The 13743-nt window shown below is 39.5% G+C and overlaps 2 protein-coding genes across 14 annotated transcripts in view; one reads left to right on the top strand and one right to left on the bottom strand.

The window, feature by feature from the left end:
* Positions 1-2434: 2434 nt before the first annotated feature.
* HNRNPA2B1 (heterogeneous nuclear ribonucleoprotein A2/B1) lies at positions 2435-12973 on the bottom strand. 12 transcript variants are annotated; one of them, XR_329939.3, is made up of 13 exons: positions 12790-12973; positions 9996-10031; positions 9788-9898; positions 9303-9449; positions 8799-9009; positions 8542-8643; positions 8382-8462; positions 7658-7720; positions 6371-6490; positions 6008-6130; positions 5012-5094; positions 3505-3637; positions 2435-2975 (listed from the first exon to the last, which is right to left on the bottom strand). XR_329939.3 is itself a non-coding variant. In XM_006088775.3 (12 exons), exons 1-11 carry the CDS (start codon positions 12793-12795, stop codon positions 5033-5035), a joined length of 1062 nt encoding a protein of 353 aa, XP_006088837.1. In that variant the 5' UTR covers positions 12796-12973; the 3' UTR covers positions 2435-2975; positions 5012-5032. The 12 variants fall into 12 exon arrangements, 7 of the variants coding, with proteins under 7 accessions (XP_006088837.1, XP_023609608.1, XP_006088835.1 ...); XR_002829285.1 differs by having other exon boundaries at positions 3565-3637; XR_002829286.1 differs by lacking the exon at positions 5012-5094.
* Positions 12974-13126: 153 nt separating this feature from the next.
* Positions 13127-13743, top strand: part of CBX3 (chromobox 3) — an 11234-nt gene continuing 10617 nt past the window's right edge. The window contains exon 1 of one of the 2 annotated variants that reach the window (XM_014455903.2): positions 13127-13235. The gene's annotated coding sequence lies outside the window, so the exon portion shown is untranslated. The remainder of the gene's footprint in view (positions 13236-13743) is intronic. The other variant, XM_006088779.3, reaches the window with a different exon arrangement.

Raw genomic sequence — 13743 nt, 5'->3', positions numbered from 1 at the left:
ATTTCCCATTACCCCACACAATCAAAATCAGATTCAGGATAAATTGAAGCTGCTTACTCAATTATCCTTGACAATCCAGTGTTAGCAATGGAAATCTCCAAGATTTTAGTTTGAATTCTCTATTTAGATTAAGGAACATAACACATAGGTTGACTTAACACTTGGAGTGCGGGTGAATTTCCCGCCAAAATATAAGATGGCTCTGTCTTTTGGTTTTGTTCCATCCACCAAAAGGGTGGATTACAAACAAATACTTGGTAATACGCAGTTACAATCGGCCCGAGTTTACACGTTTCCCGCACTCCACCGCAAATCTATATGAACCGAGTTAAAGACGGCTCCCGCGGAGTACGGGGCCGACTTAACTCGTTTCCCGCACTCCAAGTGTTAACTGCTTTACTGGTTCAGTAGTCTCAACATACATGTTATTCTGAAATTGAGGGTAGTTATCAGAAAAAGGAATCCAATCTATACAGCCTCAGACATCAGGAACTGATCATTTTCAAAAGGCCAACTTCTAATTGAAGTTGTGTGCATTTTACAGGGTGAAACTATTGACCCATTCCTTCTTTAATAGCTAAACCAGACCAGTTAATCTTAACATGAGTAGGCAGTTAATACTTTGAACTGAGAAACAATTCCATCAAAACAAGGTTTGTAGAAAATGTGCTCCCAATTATTTGGTATGAGGTTTAAAAACAAACCTTAAGTGGCCCATGAGATCTAGACCTCTAAGATGAGCAGCTTTGTTTGCAGTTAGCCCTTGGCTTCCTTAAAGCATTTTCTATGGCATTTTCCTTGAAGCATCTTTTCCTTAGTTGACTGACCCAAACCAAAATTCCATTTTAAATTCTAACAAAGCTATTACCTCCTTCAAATATAGTATTATTCCTGAAATTATCATAAAACCCCCATTTGTTTATAAGTGAAATCCAGCAGAGTATCCCAGGCTTGGCATCTCATTTCCTTCCTGCACCCATCAAAAGAAGGTCCTGCTGAACATCCTCAACAAGCGAGGTAAAATTTGGGGGCAAGTACATAAAATCAACATGTTGAGCTCAAACAAGACCCTCTAGCTATTAGTGTTATCTTTGGAAAGATGCGTAACCCACTTTTTAACTGTTACTAAAGAACTTTCTTTTAAAGCCTCCCTAAATTACTGAACTTAAACATTTAGTACAAGTACTAATTGTTAGAATAATTTTTAGAGGGCAACTTGGCTTGCATTCCTAAACCAAACTGGGTTATTGAAAATCTCACATGAAGAACCAGTTCTAAGATCCGTGTGGGAGCCAGCTTTCTAATCATGCTTGCTCCTCGGTAATCATGAGTAAACTATGCAACCATCAGAATACACAATAGTGTGACTTAGTAGCATCGGCCCTATTTTGGATTTCTTATTCTTGGGATTGCTGAGGGAAAATAGCCAAAACCAGCTTGCCAGCCCTGTCATGCCATTTGGATGAAACTTCCAGTTGTCACCACTGCAATTTTGACCTGCAACCAGGATCAGGTAAATTGCTTTCAAATTGTTAACTTGTAAATACCGAGATCACAAGTTTATTGGTCTTTATGCAGCATTGTTTCTTATGCCTATTTTTGTCCTATCAGCAATACTTTTGGTATGCCAGACGAAAAAGGTTTAAAGTACTGCCCCAAAGTTACCTTCCTTTAGAAGGGAAATTGTTTCAATAGCCACTTCATTTAGTTTATTAGGTGTTAACACTTTAAAATCCTCACCAGAGGGTATTTTTCCCATTGATATTTAGAGTGGGAGGGAAGAGAAAAATGACTCATTGCCTCCTGTAGTGCGCCCCTGGTTGGGGCCGGGATCAAGCCTGTAACCAGGTACATGCCCTTGACCAGAATTGAACCTGTAACCCTTTAGTCTGTGGGCTGATGCTCTACCCACTGAGCCAAAACAGTGCATATCTGTTGCTTAAGGGTTGGGTGTTTTAAGGTTTCGGACTTCATTTACACCTCAAAGTCCAACTTAGTTGTCAAGCTAGACACTTCTGAAACCTTCAAAGTTATTTTCCTAATGTGAAGCCGAGTATTCAACAGTTTACTTGAATATTTGAAACAAAAACAGCTTTTGTTAGCCATCCTTAGTTTGACTTACCTGATACTTCATATTATCAAAACCAAAGAAAATAAGACATCCTTGGTATTTCATGTTTTTATGCTTTTTGTTATTTTAGGTAAATATTGAAGAAAGTCACTCACTAAATTTTATCCATCATACTTAAACCCTTTAAAGACAGCTACCCAATACTCGGTGTAAAATGCAATACCACTTTAAGAAACTAGAATGACAAATTTTAATTTGGACCACTCTGTTTAAAAGCCTGTAATACATTTTTAAAACGGCACCAGGGACGTTGAACACACATGGTAAAGCCAGAAAACTATAGCAGCATTCCAACGCTGAATATAGTGTATAAAAGAATGGCATTTTTATTAGGGACAGCCAATAACGTCCACAATAGTTTTCTCATGTCTATTAAAAGAAAAAAATGGCAATATGTACAGTTTTGTAAAACTGCTTTAAAAACCTAAGGGATGGCAATTCTTTAGACAACTGAATGTTTATAGAACAGGATTCACACATTTTATGTGTAAACATTACACCAAGTATTTGGATACAAAAGTATTTATTTTATAAAACTTTATATTTAAAATAGAACTTTAATCTGTCTACTCACAAAACCTAATTTAAAACATGATACATTTATCTCTCTGGCTGATTTGATGTTATTTTTACAAACAATACTCAACTTGTAATTGTTTTATATTAAGAACCTATACTAAATGAAGTTTGTATTTTATCAGAAAACATTTGCCTTTAATCTTAAAAGAGTGCTTTTTTAAATGAAGGCACCAACAACTACTTTCAGATGGTACAGAATTTCTTATTTCTTGAAGACTCTGTGGTTGACCACTTCTTCATTAGTTACCTGCAGCAAGACACCTTCCTGCCAAAGGAAAAAAAAAGTATCTGAAGAAGTTTATCATGTTTGTCCAAAGAACCTAAATAACTTCTGTGGTGGTCTTAGGATCAAAGAAGACTCACTGGTGCATACAGCAGAATATGCCCTGATTATCACTTTCCTGAAAAGGCAATAAAGCCAGGCAATCAAACTCTGATGACATTTAAGAAATGAATTTCAGCAGCGAACCTATATCTCTCCTATAAGATAGGTAATTGGGAAAGAATCACCACATTCATACCCCAGTATTTAGTATTAAATGTACACAGGATTCATAATGTAGACAGACACTGTAAATATAAACTATTATCTGATTCAACCATTTAGCCCTACCTATCTCCTTAGCCTAGTCCTGATAAGCATGTAAAACTAGAACCCTATTGAGTAAAGCAAAATGTTTTAATAAAAACCCCAGTTCACTCAAAATGCTTGATCCAAGAAACGTGAATACACATGGATGTTAACGATGGGAAATTTCATGGTTTATTGAGCTTGCAGCCTAACTTTTACCTACCATTTTACTACCAACACCACTGAAGGAACCAAGAAAAGCTTTATTAATCACTTGGCTTGCCTCAGCTGTTGAAATGAAGCACTTTACAGTCTTTGTGGCAGCAGAATATACTTGTCCATGGTTCATATCAATGCTAAAATTCCAGCAGGGAAAAAAATGATATGTTAAGCACCTGAATCTTCATAGAGGGAGAGGGGGATGGGAAAGAAAGAAAAGGGCAGGGGGGGGGGGCACACACACACACAACCAAAATAATTTAAATGACAGACTGGAAGACAGGGTTTATGAAATTATTCTCTTGAGTTTATAAATTGTTAAACTCAATTTATAGCTATGTTAAACTACTAAGAACCACTATACTGAAAGACCATTGAAGAGTATTAGTTTATCTTTTGGGGAGGAAAATTAAGAAAGGAAAAGTAAATAAGATCTTACCTAAAGAAGTTTAACTGAAGCTTAGAACTATTTGCTCTACACCCTCAGCTTTCGTTGGCATCCTTATAAACTACTGTAGTTAAAAGCTTTGTAGAAACAGCACAATTTTTTAAGACTGGCTGAACTTAGTAGCCGCCAAGAGTTTTCTTGTACTAGACCTGTATCCCTGAAGAGTACCTCGCTGGGGTTATTTCCTTTCCTTGCATTGAAGAAGCAGCATCTAAAAGATCTAAAAAGGTGTTTCTCCTTGCAGAGATATCCCTTAAGTTATCTAGATAATTTAATCCTGATGAATTGCAGACAACACACTTATATCTGACCAGCATTTATCTTACACAAATATAACAACAGCTTTGCAATGGACCTTAGTTATACTACCCACTCCTTAACTTATTTAAAATAAAAAGTCTATAATTACACAATTTCCTTTAGAATTATTTTATTAAATCATAAATGTACAACAGCTTCTTAACTCTACACACGCACTTAAATTTTTTTAAAGGAAAAACGTTATGTCTTATTACACCATGATCCTGGCTAATAGCTTTTCAAAACTTTGAGAAAAATCTTAAAAAAGGTTTCACATGTCACCTGAAACTTACAAATTTAACATTATCAAAGAAGGAATGCTTCTACACTCTTACAAAGACCACTAGAAATAAACAACAATTAAAAAGCTAAGAAACTGTCTCAAAGGCATTTTTTTTACAATCCTTCCTCCACAGTAAGGTAATGTTATTAAATAATCCAATCCATTCACAAAATGGCTCTCTGCATCTGCTCTGGTGTCTTCTGCCATATCACTGCATACTTATGCATGACTGAGATAAGAGTTTCCTTAACATTGTTATTCGATAACCTGAAGCTGTTCTGTTACCTCTGGGCTCTCATCCTCTCCTATTTATACAGTGAAGCCTGTTTCAACAGAAGTAAAGAGTAAAAAAAAAATAGGTTATGAAATTATCCATCTAACCAGGTTTTAAGGAAAGATAACATGATCCTAAAAAGCTTTTACTCCTGACAGCTAGGTCTCCCCAAGACAGTAATAATGTAAAACTCAAAAGCTACTTACCCATGGCAAATAGGAAGAAGCTCAATATCGGCTTCTCCCTCCATAGCCCCCACTTCCTCCACTTCCTCCAGGACCATAGTTTCCTAGAACATGACAAAGGAAACTTACTTCATTTCCCATAATCAGCATAATAATTAATTGTACCTTGTATTTATATATGGGCTTTAAAACATATCAGAACCATTGTTTCTAATTATCTCCAAAATAAATTATCCAGGTATGACTGAACCTACTCTTTTAGAGGGTTATCATTTGGAGCCAGTAAGGAAGGTGTATTTAAAAAAATACTGAGAGGCATAAGAAATCTATTTGGCCCTACTACATAAAAACTTGAATAATGATTTATGATTAACTTATTAAGTTAACATTTAAGAGACAACTCATTCAAATTTAAAACACTTTGCTATGTGCTTGGCAATTTTATTTGGCTCTCATATAATCAGCCAAGGGATAAAAAAACAACCCCCACACAAAATATCTAACCTACTTTCCTAACTTGTAAATACAGGGAGGAGTACAAGTAGGGTTACAGTTGTGAATACATTAAACAGTATTTATTCTTGTATTAATTATTGTATTATTTTCCCTATGAATTGTAAACCTCCTTTTGCCCCACCCTGTATTTTACGCTACATAACTTCCCACCATTCATCACACCAAATCCAAGCTGAAGTTACAACTGAATTATTTCTGGGAATTTCAATGACCTTTTAAACCAGGGGTGGGGAACTTCCAACCCTCAAAATCATTTGATCTGGCCCTGTAAGGCATTAGAGGAGTAAACTGAATGTTTGACCAAATATAGCAGGCTACTTTTTAAGTTGATAACTTTGTATTGTCCTCGAATGTTATATCCTAATGGCTCTTGGCAGAAAAAAAGTTCCCCACCCCCCCGCTATAAAACCATGAGCATGTTATCTTTGCCATTCAAATCATGTCAAAGACTAATCCTTCCCTTTAACCCCACAAAATGACTTAAAGAATGTAACAAATTACCTCCACCATATGGTCCCCCCATGTTCCTGCTACCACCAAAATTTCCACTCTTCATTGGACCATAGTTAGATGGTTGCTGGTTATAATTTCCAAAATCATTGTAATTTCCACTTCCGTAATTTCCTGTAAAAAAAAAAGTTTAAATTCAAGTTTTGCATAATGACCCTCAGAATTAACAAATTTAAACAGTGATACATGCCAAGTATTTACAACAAATCTCCCAAAAAAGCAAATCAGAATAAATGCAAAACACCTATCTACAATTCTACAATTTTAAGGCAACTATTGACAACATTGAAATGAAAGAAAAGTCATTAATTCCACTCCAAATTCCCACATAAAGGTTGCAGGTGAATTTATTACCTCCTCCATAGTTGTCATAACCACCTCCGTAGCCCCCACCCTGGTTGCCATATCCAGGTCCTCCACCACCATATCCTCCTCTTCCTCCTCCATAACCAGGGCTACCTCCAAAATTGCCACCTATTATAAAATAAGCCTTTAAGTAATTACTTAATATTTTCAATGCCATTTGAACTGTCTTATCAAACCCATTTCCAGCTTTCCAAAACATGTTTTTTATAAGTAATATATTTGTTCTATGAAATCTCTTCTAGAACAGCCTCAAGGGCAGAACAAAGTATCCCTGTTAAACATCTGGGGGTGGGAAATACACACCCACAACCAACTTGATAAAACCATTAGAGACAAATACCTATTAGTGTCACTGCTCTTCCCTGAAATTAAAGGTATTAATGGTTCTGTTTAAGATACCTTGTATTTTGTGTTAATGTTTCTAAGGGTAGATGAGGTGTAAGCTAATAAAACAAGAGCCACCCCCATCACCTTAAGTGGTCCAAAAGATTCAAAGTTCCCAACTCAGATTTATGTTTCCTAATAATATGCTCACTACACCCTTCACCTGAATAGAAATGGGGGGGTATCAGAAATAAGCAAACTGATGGGCAATTAATTTGGATTTCAAAGCAAAGTTGGAAATATGTAGGTATAATTTAGTTATGTGTAATTTGTGACAAAATCGGTCTTTTGCTAGCTCATTTTGAAATGTCTTTACTAGGAATTTGCCAGCAGATGTCAACCTTTTCTGTATTCCAACAAAACATCTAATATATCATTTAATATGTAACAGTGGCTCATAACCTTACCTGAACCCAACAGCACCCTTGTGTATTTTGGAAATATTCCTTTGGTGACATTTGGGAAGTTATCCTGGGGGACTAGTCTTATTAAGAATTAAAGCAACATAATTGCTATTACATATATTCCCCTTACATGTTGATAATGGTCCTATCTAATGCCCTATACTTCTTCAGGGAATCAATACATAAAGTATCACATCTATGTCCAATTCTTTTGCTTGAGAAACAGGATGGCATCTTTAAATTCTCATTTAAAATTCACCCAAATGATCTTGCACCCTATACCACAAGTATACTCTTTCCTTCAGCTATATAAAAGCTAAGGTGTGAATTACAGGAAAAGCCAAATGACTAAAACCACCATCACTTAAAGTTTTTCATCAAAGGTAAAATGGAAGACACAGAAAAACCTCATGTATATATTAAACTGGACACATAGCATGATTTAATCTTTTTAAGCCCCATAAATCAAAATGTTTAAGAAACTGACCTCCAGGCCCTCCTCCATACCCATTATAGCCATCCCCAAATCCACGACCACTTCCATAGCCATCTGTTAGGGGGGGAAAAAAATTATGATTAATATTCCCTATTCAGGTTTCTTATCTTCCTTTCCTCCACATTCTCTATTATAACCTATGGATGATTAGGAACCATCTCCCTTTATGCTGAACATTAGTATCAGTACTTTATTCTTCAAAATAAACACACCAAAGTATAATTCATTAAACCTGTCAAGATAACTGCCTGATTTGCAGGCTTGGACTTGGCAAACCTCAATTTAAGAGGTTCCATTTATTTACACAAGAATGACATTTAATGGGGTCCACATTATTTTATTCAGATAATTACTTGAAATCTAAATAAAAAAACAATTAACAAAGATATAAACGTTTTTAAGCCCACAGGTAAAGTTTCTATGGTATTTCCACTCACTATTCAGAGTTATTTGGTAGTTTTTTAAGGTGGTTGTAAAGCCATTTTAAATGTTCTTAAAGACCACAAAAGGGATTTCTGTAATTGTCCTTCATTAGCTTTAAGATTATGTCTGAACTACTACCTCTTACCTAGCCAAATCAGAATATCCCATCTACTTATAAAAAGTTAAGAATATCATCTAAAAATTAAGCTGATTTCATGATTCTAATCAAATATGAGTCGCAGTTTTCCAATCAAGCATATTCATCCTTCAATATTTAGAACTTAAAACTTACCAGATCCTCCTCTAAAGTTACTTCCTGGTCCTGGTCCAAAATTTCCACCACCACCTCGAGAGTCTCCAAAACCAAAGTTGCCTACAATAAGTGCCCTAATTAGTAACAAGCACTTACACAAAGAAATCTTTAAAAGAAAAAAAATGGAACTAAAAGGTACCTCCTCTTCCACTTCTAGAACTTTGAACTTCCTGCATTTCTTGTCTAGACAAAGCTTTTCTTACTTCTGCATTATGACCATTGATGGTATGGTATTTCTGCACTGGAAGGGAAAATTCAAACTTAAATCAGCATTCTATAAATTATAACTTACTTTAAAGTTTGCCTTTTAATAGAGATGTAGGTATTAACATACCCAAAACTTAATCTATAAAAGGGGCATACAGCTAGTGCTTATACACAATCTTATACACTTACACACAATCTTATCCACAGGATCATGGTCATCAAAAGTAACAAATCCAAAGCCTCTCTTCTTTCCAGACTGCCTATCAGTAATTATCTCAATGGTATCAATTTTTCCATATTCTTCAAAGTAATCTCTAAGATGATGTTCCTCAGTATCTTCTTTAATCCCACCAACAAACAGCTTCTTCACAGTTACATGAGCCCCTGGCTTTCCAGATTCCTGTAGTAGAAGGGGGGGGGGGGGAGAGTCAATTCATGACCACAGAAACTAAACATGATTGAAAGCATCTCTAGGTACTACCATAAATTGTTTCTACCCTATGATAAAATACCAGGTAAAGCAACAGCTTATGAATAAGAAACTCGTCTTTAGGAAATAAGCTACTCCAGGGAAACCACCATAGCTTAAATTGAGCTGGATAAAAAGAATTAAGTTCTTTCAAAATTTACATTTTATCTTCAGTAGGACAAAATTTTCTTCACATTTATTGCACGAAGTTATGCTATGCTCACCTCTCTTGCAACAGCACGTTTTGGCTCAACCACTCTTCCATCAATTGAATGAGGTCTTGCAGCCATGGCGGCATCAACCTCAGCCATGGATGAAAAAGTTACAAAACCAAATCCTCTTGATCTTTTGCTTGCTGGATCTCTCATTACCTTTAAAACCAAAGTGAAACCAGCATTTAATGTAGTTACCTGTTCAATTAAGAGCATTTTTAAATTAAGAACAGACATTTAAGTTATTTTCTCCAGGATTCACTCAATATTTTAACCCCTAGAGTGCCAGGGAGCGTGATCGCGCTCCTCCTGACTTTCCCCAAAAGTGCTGGGAGCGCTATCATAATTTTTATACTAAACTGCTGTAAAATCAGCAAAAATGCCTTGGCAATTTTAGCATAGTTCCTAGGATATTGGTTGGCACTCAAAGGGTTAAACAAATCAGCCCAACAGTTGAAGGACTAGTATGTAAAGGCAATTTTATGTATTTAACGTACCACACAGTCTGTAAGTTTCCCCCATTGCTCATAGTAGTTCCTCAAACTTTCTTCTGTGGTTTCAAAGCTCAAGCCACCAATAAAGAGTTTACGGAACTGTTCCTTTTCTCTCTGCAAAGGAAAACACCATTTCAATTTTTATTTACATTTTCTCTTTGTATGCAGGAATTTAAATTCTTAAATATAAGGTGACCTGCTGGCAGAGTACCTTTTTCCTCTCCAAAGGAACAGTTTCTAAAGTTTTCTGGAGGGAAAAAAAAAACTTACATCAAATTTAAACCATATGTTAAACTGTATATTTAGTTGTGTTACACCAAAAAATTTCGTCAGAGGTACTACACGTTTCAAAGTCATATGCTTCATTTAAACTTACTTGACATTCTCATATATTCAGTATCACTTAAAATACTTTCTGAAGAGAAAGGAGCAAATCTATTCCCTGGTCATTGAAGAGTTAAGAAATTCTCATCAGAAATTGCATTCAACCCTATATCCTAGAACAGAATTAGCATTAAATACTCAGTTTTTACCATTTAGGATTTAAAGTGTTTCATTTCTTTCATTTGCTCCCTCTGGTGGAGATTTAATGTATCGCAATAAGAAAAAAATCCTTTCCCCATTTACCAACTACTTTCCATTGGGGTAAAAACTTAAATGTTCAATATATGTAGCAAAATATCCTTAAAATTCACTCTCTGACCAACACGGACTGATCTTCATGACCAACTAAAGATTGTTTATATCTTAAAAAGTAATAACCATGATTTCGTGGGCACTCCAATTTCTGGTACTTAAATTGACAATTCAGAAACAAGCTCAATATAGGGCTAACAACCATTATTAAGTCAGTAAAATACATTCACTGTAAGCACTTCACTTTTTTAAATTTTAACATAAAAATATTTAAATGAGCACTGTGACTACTACCACTGGGAAAAAAACACAGAAAGCTCAAGCATATTGAACTTATTATTGGACATCTGACAAAGCTATACAACATACGTGTTTCTATAATTTTACAAGCAAAAAGGATAAAAGCCTGGGATGAAATCTCTTAATCCCCACAAACCAGCAAGCAAATAACTAGCTGTTTTATCAGTCCTGAATTTGGAGCTGAAAAGTATGGATTGGAGGTCGTCTGGTTTTCAGGTGAATACATTTTTTTTAAAAATTAGTTCTGCTGTCCATGACCAACTGCTATGCATGTGCAATATAAATTAATGTGACTTTCGATAAAACAGGAAATTTTATTCCCAAATAGCATTATAACTCAACCCAGTCATATGCAGACTTCTCGCTGAGCGCGTGACATTCTCCCATTAACAAAAAAATACACTGATAAGCAAGTCAGACATTTTTTTTACTGTTAACTGCTTTCAGGAATCTGAAAAAAATTTCAGGATTAACCAATTATCAAACTAGCTCCTAATATATTTAAATGTCAATATATTAAAATGATTACTTTGCATATTGGTATATGAATTCTTAAAGCTAATTTTACTTGCTAAACACTGTATTGTCAGAAAAATAGGTGTTTTAAACCCCAAGTAAATTACTGAGATTAAAGAAGTGCATATACAATTTTTTCAAATCACTAACAAAAGCAAAAGCTTACTTACCTCAGTTTTCTCCAAACTTACCTGATGTCCACTATCGATTACAAATTTATTTTACAAGGGAACACAGAGTGAAAGAAAATGCCCAGGTAGACCCCCCCCCCCCGCTTGAGACCTTATACTTATCAATGTAATGATCAACCATGATTGCAAACATAAATGAAAAAAAAGCAAGTGACAAAGTTCAAATACATAGCGGCACAGCCAAAAACCTATCTACAGCAATACACGCATTGAAGGACTGAGCCGTGTTTTTTAAAAAGTCTGAAGGATAATCATTTCTATTTCACTTCCGATTACTTACAAGAATGCATGGTCTTAACCAGTAAAGAATAATTTTACAGGTAAAAGTATTTTTTAGACTACGAAAAATACAATTCAAAGGGAGGCCTTCAGGAAAATGAAGTTTTCAAAAATGAATACGCCCGCAGCTATAACCTTCCCCACAGCTACCCATAACGGGTACTAATCTGATGGGTCCTAATTTTGGTTTTATTTCTAATTGTAAAGTTGGTTGCAAAACTGACTTTTTAGTCACCGCAGACCAGGGGGGGAAAAACCGTTATTCAGAGAAATAAGCCCTGCAAAACAAAATGTTTTCTTTGTGCTTTGGGTCGCCTTAAAACTGGGCTCAACGCTTTACCGGGAGGCTCTCCAGCGGTGCGACCAGCTCGCCCCCCCCGCCCGCCCGCCCTTCGCTGTGGCTCTGAACGCAATGGCGCCATTTCATCGAGAGGAAGGGAGCGCGCCTCTAACGACGTGCGCAGGACTTTCACAGAGCCGGGCGCCCAAAACACTCGGCACCCGCCTCAAAACCGCACGAAACCGGCCCGGGGAGGAAGGAAAAGAGTGGCCCACTTCTATTCTTTGGTAAGGGAGGCCACGTAGTAGCATTCGGACAGTTAAAAAGGAAAACGCGGCGAGGACGGAGAGGAATGAAAATGGCGGCCGCCAAATCCGGTTCCCGGGGGAGGGGGAGGGGAGGCGCCGCAGCCTCGCTCCGGGGGACCCCGGACGCGCCGGGGCGCTCGCTCGCGGGGACGCCGGGGCCCCCGCGCCCGCCTGCGGTAACGGGGCCGGAGCACCTCCCGCCTCCACGCCCCACTTTCCCTAAAGCGGGGCTGCGTCCGCCATGTGGGCGATCCCCATCCCCCACCCCCAGCCAAGGGAAATGGCGCCGGGAGGCTGAAGGGTGGGGAACGTGCTGCACAAACAGGCCTCGGCCAAGGGCCCCTCTGCCATCGTGTCCTGGGACGAACCGCTTCTGGAGTGGCCCAGTTCCGCGGCCGCTCTCCCGCGAGACGGGGGGGGGGGGCCGGCTTCCACAAAGGCGCCAACGGCCGCGCCATGCCCTCTCCAAGAACTCATTGATTTCAAACCCGTTACCTCCATCGCGGACTCAGTCGCTTCAGCCCGATTTCCCGCAGCCGAGCGAGATGAGAGAGATCTCCGCGGTCGCACGCGAACCGGACTCGTCCTGGCGCTGTAGTGAGAACTGCCGCCGCTGGAGAAACAACAAGGCTAGAGGCACGTCCGCACGCTGAGCCGGCGCCGCCGCTAATGCCGCTCCGGCCGCGGCCGCCGCTTTTCTAGAACCTTCCCTCCCACCGACGCGTCCCTACGTCAGGGCGCTGCGTGAACTCCCTAACTGCCGCCAATGGCGGGAACCCTCCACGCCCTCCTTACGCCGACGGTGGACTCCGCCCTCCTCCCCGCCCCGGGGAGCGCGGGGCGTCACTGGCGTAAGCCGGCTCCGTGAATCGCGGGAGGCTCGCGGCGGCGCAGTCCCCTCGCTGGAGCCGGCTTCCAGCCCCCGCCTGAGCGCAGGGCAGGTGAGAAACGGTCGCGCCCTTGGAGACTAAAGCTGTCGGGTGGAGCTGGATCCGCAGCCCCGAGGCCCCCTCCCTCAGCACAGCCTTGGACAGTGCTCCCTCCTGGCCCGCTGCCCCGGGGAAATCTGTGTGGCCTCTCCGCAGCTCTTCCCCTTCCCCTCTCCCCTCCCCCGGCGCCGAGGGCTGACTCGGCCCCTTCCGGGTACACCCGAAGCCACTTCTAGCCAACACGTTACACTGCGCGCTCCGCCAACCTGACCCTGGCCAGGAGGATCTGTGGGGTCCAGTCTCGGGGGCCGAAGGGCACCCTTCTTCGTTCCCGATCCCGCCCCAGCCCAGTTCCCTTCCCCACCCACCTCCCGGCATCGGGAGATACCCACCCCCAGAGCGAGGAAGTGGGCGGAGTCCGGTTTTGGCGCCAGCGCCGCCGCAGCGCCGCCTCTTTAATGATCCGCCCTAAAGACCATAGTTCTCGCCACGCCACTCTTTCAGATCCCGCCCCTTCCAC

Source organism: Myotis lucifugus, unplaced genomic scaffold (assembly GCF_000147115.1).
Source record: "Myotis lucifugus unplaced genomic scaffold, Myoluc2.0 scaffold_52, whole genome shotgun sequence".
In the NCBI taxonomy this organism is placed as follows: domain Eukaryota; kingdom Metazoa; phylum Chordata; class Mammalia; order Chiroptera; family Vespertilionidae; genus Myotis; species Myotis lucifugus.
This window is presented reverse-complemented; position numbering and strand designations above follow the sequence as displayed.